Source organism: Oryctolagus cuniculus, chromosome 5 (assembly GCF_051225735.1).
Source record: "Oryctolagus cuniculus isolate XC-2025 breed Fujian yellow rabbit chromosome 5, ASM5122573v1, whole genome shotgun sequence".
Classification (NCBI taxonomy): Eukaryota; Metazoa; Chordata; class Mammalia; order Lagomorpha; family Leporidae; genus Oryctolagus; species Oryctolagus cuniculus.
The window spans coordinates 17,078,549-17,087,416 of record NC_142871.1 but is presented as its reverse complement, the minus strand read 5'-3'; the positions used below and the strand labels follow the sequence as shown (position 1 = coordinate 17,087,416).

The 8,868-nt window shown below is 54.9% G+C and overlaps 1 protein-coding gene across 1 annotated transcript in view; it reads left to right on the top strand.

The window, feature by feature from the left end:
• The first annotated feature begins 727 nt into the window (after nucleotides 1-727).
• The window catches only part of MTHFD1L (methylenetetrahydrofolate dehydrogenase (NADP+ dependent) 1 like), a 195,998-nt gene continuing 187,857 nt past the window's right edge, over nucleotides 728-8,868 (top strand). Inside the window, exons 1-4 of the mRNA XM_002714991.6 lie at nucleotides 728-1,214; nucleotides 6,551-6,635; nucleotides 7,851-7,901; nucleotides 7,999-8,052. Coding sequence (XP_002715037.4) covers nucleotides 997-1,214; nucleotides 6,551-6,635; nucleotides 7,851-7,901; nucleotides 7,999-8,052 — 408 coding nt within the window. The 5' untranslated portion in view covers nucleotides 728-996. The remainder of the gene's footprint in view (nucleotides 1,215-6,550; nucleotides 6,636-7,850; nucleotides 7,902-7,998; nucleotides 8,053-8,868) is intronic.

The following is an 8,868-nucleotide window of genomic DNA, read 5'->3' as shown; positions in this document are numbered from 1 at the left end:
TAGGACTGAGCCGGTTGCAATCAGGAACCAGGAACTCCATCAGGGTCTCCCACATGGGTGGCAGCGACCCAAATACTTGAGCCATTTGCAACTTCCCTGGTGCATTAGCGAGGAGCTGGAGCGAAGTCAGAGTAGCCTGGGCTTGAACTGGCACTCCAGTGTACGGGGCGTGGGTGCCCCAAGCTGTGCCACAATGCCCGCCCCTGGTTTTCTGTCTCACGGAGATGAATCACACACCCGCTTTAAATGTCACTACTGCAGCTCCTGCCAGGTGGAGCAGCAACTGTTACTACTGTGGCGGGAGCGCCACCCGGACCCTCCAGGGGGCGGGGACTGGGCGTGGTCTCTGCGGCCGGTGGTATTCAGTGGGGGTCTAAGTGAACGGCCCCCATTTTGGGGACACGTGAGCCACCCAGGGGTTCTGTCACCTGCACTGGGTCTCAAAGGCATAGGCTGGCTGTTTGAATTTACTTGCTTACTTCCGCTTTGTAAAAGGCAGCACTGTAACAATATCAGCTATTCCGGAGCCCCCGAAATCCCGACGAGCAAGCGACGATGCAAACCACCCCCCCCCCCAAAAAAAGACTCAGGACAGGATGGAAGGGGCGGCGCGAGCTCCCAGCTCCGTCCACAACCCGAGCGAGTCCGTCCCGGAGGACGGTGGGTGAGCCGCCGCCGCCGGGGCAGGAAGTGCACGCCCCCAGCCCAGGAGCGCGAGCTCCGCATCTCCGGCCCCGCCCGCCTCGGACTCGCCCCGCAGCCCACGCTTCGCCGAGTCCGCCGAAGTGCCGGGAAGCCGGGCCTGCCCTCGGGCCGCTGCAGCCGGCAGCCCCCGCCCTCCGACGTCACGGCCGCCCGGGCAGTGCCCGCTAGGGGCCCCGGCTCCTCGGAGAGGAAGCGCCCGATCCTCGCCGCGCCGCCTGCTACCCGCCAGCCGGCCGCCCCCGGAGGAACCCGCCGCATCTCCGCCCCGGAGGACCCGCGCCCCGCCGCACCATGCGCGCGCGCCTGCCGCTCGTGCTGCGCCAGCTCGGCCGCCCGCTGCGCCCTCCGGGCCCGCCGCGCTGCCTCCGCGTGCCGTGTCGCGCCGGCAGCGGCGGTGGAGGTGGCGGCCGGGACGGCCTGCTCGGGCATCGGCGGCTGCAGGATGGCCAGGCCTGGAGCAGCTGCGGTCCCGGCAGCCCGGAGCCCCCCGCGCGGGACTCGATCGTCCGGTGAGTCGGCGCCAGGCGTGGCCCCGTCCCAGGTGGCGGCGGCGGCTCTGGCGGGACCCCCCCGGGGGCCGCCGTGGGGGTGGGGGATGCCGGGTGCGGGTCCGAGAGCGCTTGGGGACGACTTGCTGGGGCGCTCCAGGCTCTTTGGCGCCGGCAGCGTGTGCTTGCGGAGAGCGGGCCGGGGGCGCCGGTGGAATACAGAGGCGGGCCAGGGGACAGGAGCGCGCGGGCATCCCCGGCCGACGCGGTGCGGCACGGATCGCACGCCCCACGGCACGTGCGCCACGGACTGCGGGCTGTGATGCAACGGGGCCGTTCGCCGCCCCGACGGGAAAGGGCGGTGCGGAGGGGCGGGCCAGGCTCCGGCGAGGCGGGCGCGGTCTCCGACGCCCCTCCCAAGCCGGGGCCCTTCCATCCCGGGCCGCGCGCGGGCTCCGTCCCCGCCGAGCTGGTGAAGTCCGCCCTACCGGACGCCGCCTCCCACTGCAGGCGGGACGTGCGCCTCGTGACTTGGGTTACCGTTTTCTAGAAAAGTGAAGGTGGAGTCCGGCCCACCTTCGCGGGTGGGCGCGGCGTTTCCAGCGCGGCAGTGTCTGGAAGGGGGATTTTGGGGTCCTGGAGGTGAATCGTGGGGGTCCTGGGCTGCGCCCCTCGCCCGGACTGGAGAAGGCACCCGTGCACCCCACAGCCTCTCGGGGCCTCAGCCTCTGCCCCTCGGTGCAGCCTGGCAAGGAAGACCCCGGGTCTGGCCCTTGGGGGAGCAGTGGGTTCCCCGGGAGCCGGCCCCTGCAGAGGTGGTGGGAAAGCCCTTCCTGCCTCCTAGCGGGTGCGGGTTGGGCCCCAGGTCCGGGATCTGTGTTCACTGGGCAAGCCCTGCTAACTCCTTTTTGGTTTGTTTTTGTCTAGACTTAAACACACATACTCAAATTTTAAAACTTCCCACTAAAACACACCCACACTTCAATACGCACATTCACATTTTAAAACCGCCGTGGTTTAATTGGTGTTTTTCCCTGTGGCTCATGGCTGCTCTTAGACCTGATGGAAGGCAGTGGCTGAGATCCTGCTGTTGCCTGCCCTAGGAGTCAGGCCAGGCTGCTTCAGTAGATGCCTGTCTTGACAGTGTGTGCTGTCCAACACAACACCACAGACTGGGTCATTTATAATATCCAGGAGCCAGCGTCTGGCACTTCTCCTTACTGCATCATCTTGTTGCAGAAGGAGACCAGCCAGGGAGAGACTGTGTGTGAGAGAGAAGAGGAACAAAACCATCTTTGTGTCTGGAACCCACTCAAGATAATGCCATTAACCCATTCGTGGCCATATCCCTTCTTAAAGGGGCCACCTGTCAATGCTTGTGCTAGGGACCGAGTTTCCAACACCCGAGCTTTAGGGACACATCCAAGCCATAGCAATGCGCCAGATACCGTGGACTTTACTCCCCGGAGTGGAGTGTCCAGGGGAGGCCGGAGACCCTGAGATGTCCGCTCACTCCTCCAGCTGTAGATGGGAAAGGGGTCAGGTGGCTGTTGTCTGGTCAGGGTCTGTCACCGCACAGCAGGTGAGTGGGACCGAGATGTGGCCCCAGCTCAGTGGCCATGTGCAGCTGAGACAGAGCTGTGTCACTGAAGAAGAGAAGAATGCATGGAAGGCCTAGCCGTAGGAAGGACCTGGTGGTGGAAGCCAGGAGTTGGGAACATGCGGCCCAGAAAAGGATTTGGACCGACCATCCTGCTCCATGGTGGAGAAAAGATTACCTCTGTTCTTTGTCTCACATGGAGGAAGAATTTCCAGGTGGACAAGGCAGAGAGAAAAGCAACATTTATTTAAGTCAGAGACCTCCCCCTGCCAGTGGCCAGGAGAGAGACTCCAAGAGAGGCAAAACCCCCAAGGGGCTGATAGTAGTGGGGTTTTTAAGCACAATTTTTTGAGGGAAAAAAAAACCTGATAATCACCTAGCATTCAGTTACCGGGTAGGGACCAAACCCTTCAGAAGACCTGATTTGTGATCTTTTTGCCCTGCCTGCCTTGCTCTGATAAAACAAGAACCCTGGGGAAGGGTGGGAGGGGTAATTTGTTTTCACTGTAAACTGGGGCACCCCGGAGGGTGGAATCACCACTCCTTTGCAATTCTCTTGATAAAATTGGAAGCTCCCTAGGGCTGGGGCAGGTACATTCATTTTGGGATTCAGTACTTTGATCTTGGTAAAGATAACCTTTAGGGAAAGCAAGCATTTTGCACCCTCTTGGGGGACTCCCTTTTCTTCATTTTCCAACCTAACTGCCTGTTAACCTGTCTGACTCCTCACAGTGCCAAGGCAGCTGCAGGCAGGAATGGAAATTAATTAAATAAAGGGCAGGGTAATGATACAAATAGCCAGATGGTCCTTGGCAGGAGAAAGGTTTGCCACCTCTGATTTAGCCGTGGGCCTCAGTTTTGTTACTGTTGCTGGTATATTGAATTTATCTGTCAGTTGCCATCATTAAACTGCTCTGTGCTACTTTTAACCTGGACTGCTTCTCTGAATACCGGTGGCTGTCTTTGGAGGAGTGGACTTGGGGAATCTTCACTATATTTATTAAAAAGTACCTCTTTTTAAGAGTTGAGAAGAAATGTAGAAGATTGTTAAATAGACTTAGCATTCAGTGTGATATCAGATTTCTTATTAATGATTTTCAATATGAATAAGCTTGTGGGCTCTTGCCAGTATTCAGAAGTCTCTGAATACTGGCTCAAATAGACCAGACAACATGGTAAGTTTTTAAGGATTTTATTCAGTGAGAGAAATGCGCAGGAGAGTGAGGGCTTTTTTAGGGGAGAAAGTGAAGTCTAGAAGCTAAGTTGGGTCCATACCAAGCAGAGAGCAGGCCAGGGGCGAACCACGTGGAGCAGGCATATGGTTATAAGCAGCCATAGAGCTTAAGGGGAGGCAAAGATCAGGCCAGTAGGCCCTGAGCCCTGAAGAAAGGGGAGGGTCCACCATGTTCCAGGCCTTTTATCCACTTCCAAAGGGGGGTGTTGTTACATAGTCTGATTGGCAGGTGGGGGTACAGGTGGGGTCAGGTAGGGGTATCAGATCACAAAGGAGGCGTGGTCTTCCAGCTCACAAGCCTAATCAGTTTTATCCTATCTGCCTGCCTAAATCAAGAGATACACTTCAATTGACAGCTTTCAGTAACATGGCCAGCTGTTTCCTCCCCAATTGCCTGGTGTTGGGCCACAGCTAGCCACAGGGAAGTTGAGAAATGTGGTCCTTGTCACCAGGCAGATTTGTGCCCGGCTGGCTTAGTGCACAGACAGGCAGAGGGAGAGCAACAGTAGTAGCAGTAATGGTAACAGATACGGTCAGTATGGTATTCACAGGGAATCTGGTGGTGGTGGCTTAGATTATTATTAACCTGTCCAACAATAGGCTTCTGAGTTGGCAGTAGGAATGACAGCCCAGCCAGAGTCACCCATTCTTCCCCACTGTTCCCAGCCACAGTGGAAGCTGACACGGCCATTGCATTGTTCTCCTGATTAGAATCACTTGTGCTACTTTTTAGATTTATTGAGCTGGTAACTCATTGTGCAGGCTGTGTTTGTCACTGTAAGGGCAATGAGTAACCCCAAGAAATGGAACATTACAGCATATGATGAGCTGGGCAGAAGCACACTGATGTTTTCTTAGCTCGTTATGGTGCTGAACTGCCTTTATGCACCCACCTTGTCTTTCTTATCCCCACACAACTAGTTTAAAACTCGAATTACTTTTTTTTTAAGATTTATTTATTATTTCCTTGAAAGTCAGAGAATGAGAGGCAGAGAGCAAGAGAGAGAGAGGCCTTCCATCACCTGGTACATCCCCAGTTGGCTACAATGGCCAGAGCTGGGCCAATCCGAAGCCAGGAGCTTCTTTCGTGTCTCCTACGTGGGTCCAGGGGCCCAAAGACTTGGGTCATCTTGTATTGCTTTCCCAGGCCATAGCAGAGAGCTGCATTGGAAGTGGAGGGGCTGGGACTTGAACCAGCACCCACATGGGATGCAGGCATTGCCGGCAGCAGCTTTACCCACTATGCCACAGTGTCAGCCCCTCTAATTACATGTTAACTATTCGTTTCTTTGAGAGGTAGGCAAGACTGTGGATGTTTCTGAGATTATTGCTATCAGGATGAATTTGTTTTTTTAGTGTAGTTATAAAGGATGGAAAAAACATGACCAATTATAAGGAAAAGTTAAGGAGTCCCTGGAGTATATGTACTGATGAAGAAACGAGTTTATGGAAGCTAAGTAACGGGAAAGGCCCACATGTCAGTCCTGGGCTGTATTTCCACTGAGCCAGTGTTTCAGAACTGTTGGAATGCCTTGTCTAAAATGCGTGTTCCTGGTCGCCTCTCCCTCCCCCCAGGCTTTTTCTAAGCATCCCCTGTTCTCATGCACCTGCCTCTGTGAAACCTGGGAGAAGGGGCCAGTACCTGTTGATTCCCTGCCGGTGCGATTTGGCTGGAACTTGTTCCCCTCGCATATCTGAGGTCTGCTAGGTGCACGTGAGACCTTGACAGAAGAAAATGCAAAGGTGCTCTCAGCACTGAAGAAGCCCGGGTGCTGCTGGGGCCAGGCACCTGGGCTGTTGTGAGAGTAGGAGAGTCGTTGTGCACGAGCCCCGGAGAGCGTTCCGGAGGAGTGTTGGTGATGCAGTGCAATTACTCATCCTGCAGAGCTCCAGAAAGAGAACCTGGCTGCTGCCCTGTTTAGTGCTGCCACCGTGCACTGGCCACTTGCACCTCTGGTGCTATGAAGTCCCAGAGCAGAGCCCAGAGAAGCGAGGAAGCGCCCCCTACAAGGCTGTGGAGGCATCAGATCCCCCAGCCTCCCCAGTGTGTCTGCAGCTTTCCCAACCCCTCTTTCTCAGACTCTGGGGCCTGGAGTTTGGCCTGGCTTCTTGGGCAACAGCAAGCTCCCTCCCCAAATCCTGTCTGTTTTTTCCCATGGATCCCAGATTCTTGGTGTGTGTGGAAGGGGGAGGGGATTATTTAAAAGACAAACCTCAATTTTTTGTTGTAGTACATTTAGTAGCTACAACAGAAGCACTTAACCCTAGGAAATTATCGCTGACCTCACCTTTATTTCCTTAGGCCTGTTTTTAAAATCGGACCTGCACGCTGTCCCCTGGGTTCATGTTATGTGATTTCATCCCTTTCCTCTCTCTCCCCTCCACAGGCTGGACTCATGCACCTGCCCTTCTGTTGTCTAGTTTCGTTTATAGTCAGGAACTTTGTAAGAAGGTTGTGTTGGCTCCACCCTGTCTGCTCATTAATAAATAAATGCCTGCATGGCTTTTGTTTTTTCAATGCAGAGAAGTCATACAGAACTCCAAAGAAGTTCTGAGTTTGCTGCAAGAGAAGAACCCTGCCTTTAAGCCTGTTCTTGCTGTTATTCAGGTAAGCTGAGCACGCTTCCGTCCCACTTTAGGCCGCCTTCAGGTTCAGCAACAGTTGTGATTAAGAGACCACCTGCATTTCTTGTCTGGGAAATGCTGTCGCTTTGCGTTCTCTGCCCCTCTGCCTCTGCGGGGTTACAGTTTAGATGCTGCAGTTCCGGGGTGGGTCTCTGGAGAGTCTCCCTCCCTGAATGTGAGTGGCTTTCACGGGGCAGGAGGTGGGCACCACATACGTTGCTTCCACAGGATGGACTGCGTGTGCTTGTGAATGCTTTCCAGATGTGATCTGAAGGTGAGAGGGGAACAAGTTGAGACAGATGCTTAGGTGAAAGCACATTTCCTGTCTTTTGAAACCTGCTTTAAGCTTGTCATAAGTCATTACCATGTCAGAAGAACTATGTGCCAAGTACATTTCTGGGCTGCAGCCCCTCCCTCCTCCCCCTCCCCCTCCCCCTCCCCAAATAGTTCCTTCTTGGCATCCCTGCATGGTGGCAGGGGCAGGGGCATAGTGAGATGAGCCAGGCCGGGATGCCCACAGCCTGCCGGGTAGATGGCTACAGGGCTGCTGGGTTTGCATAGTGCCTCTCAGTGTAGCAGCCTCCGGTCGCACCAGTGCTGTGTTTCTCCAGAGTGTAGAGCTGTACGTGGCTGGGGGTATGTATCCGATGTGCCAGTTAGGACAGCAGAAAGAAAGCCAGGCTGGGAATCTGCCCACACAGAGGCTTCCTACTGGAAGGGCCAGCCACTGAAACCCCTCCCTCTGGCATCCGCACCTGGAGGGGTTGCTGGCTGTGGCTGTGTGCCCCACAGCCAGCCAGCGCTGTTACAATTTTAGTGCCTAAGAAATTAAAGATTTTTTAAAATAAAGATTTATTTGAAAGGCAGAGTGACAGAGAAAGATCTTCCATCCACTGAGTCGCTCCCCAGGTGGGAGCTCCATTTGGGTCTCCTGCGCGGTTGGCAGGGGCCCAAGTACTTGGGCGATGGCTTCCGAGACGCATTAGGAAGAAGCTGAATGAGAAGCAGAGCAGCCAGGACTCAAACTGGTGCTCTACTAGACGGCACCCACGTAACCCGCTGTGCCTCGACGCCGGCCCCTTCCTTATCGTCTATTTGAGCTGGTTTGCAATCACAGTGTTGGTGCCTGTGTCACGTGTTGTGTCTTTCAAAGATATTTTTATGCCATTACACTCACCTTCTGCTTCTTGTTTCCCAGGCAGGGGACGACAACTTGCTGCAGGAGGTAAACCAGAATTTGGCTGAGGAGGTGAGGACCGTTGCCTTTGAAACACTTGTTAGGATTTTTCATGCTCTGTTTTGTAAAATCTGCTGTGGTGATGGATGACCCTGTGTTCCCCTTTCAGGCTGGCCTGAACATCACTCACATTTGCCTTCCTCCGGATAGCAGTGAAGATGAGGTAATGACCGCAGAGCACCCTGCACGTGGCTTGCCCTCCTCCCTGGACCTGGACGGCCTGTTAGCATCTCCTGGGGGGATGGAACAGGCCTGGCCTTGACTCATGGCTGGATTGTCAGAGCCCTGGCTCTGCTCCTGCTCTGTCTGCACAGGTTGTTTGGCCTTGGGCTATTCCTTTGGCCTCTCTGGGTCACAGTTGCCTAATGGGTAAACAAAGGAACAGGACAAGATGACCATCAGGGTCCTTCCCGGGCTAAACAGCCGTGGCTCTCTCAGTGGCATTTTTAAAAATTGTATTTTGATTTTTGCTATTTATTTAGTTTTTGTATTGTTTTATTTGAGAGAGAGAACTTCCATCTTGTGGGTTCATTCCCCAAATGCCCACAACAGGTAGGAGTGGGCTAGGCCAAAGCCAGCAGCTGGGAACCTAATCCAGGCCTCCCACATGGAGATGAGATGGGGGCGGCAGAGACTGCAGTACCTGAGCCACACCTGCTGCCTCCCAGGTGTGCATTGGAAGGAAGCTGGAAGGAGAGTCGGGCCAGGCACTTCCCGAGCAGTGCGTTCACTGCTAGGCCAAACACCCAGAGGTCCTCTCACCGCTGTCCCTTGTGACGTGGTTGTTCCTGCCACAGGATGATGCAATAGCATCATCGCAAGTGTGGGAGGAGACTGACCACAGGCCACAGGTCCCTGCTCTTGACTGTCTGTGGCTGGCTCTTCCACTGGCCGTGGCAGTGAGGATTAGGTTAACCTCTGCGGCATAGAAAGCGTCAAGTCAGAGGGTCTCAAATAACATAGCTGTGTGTTGGTCTCA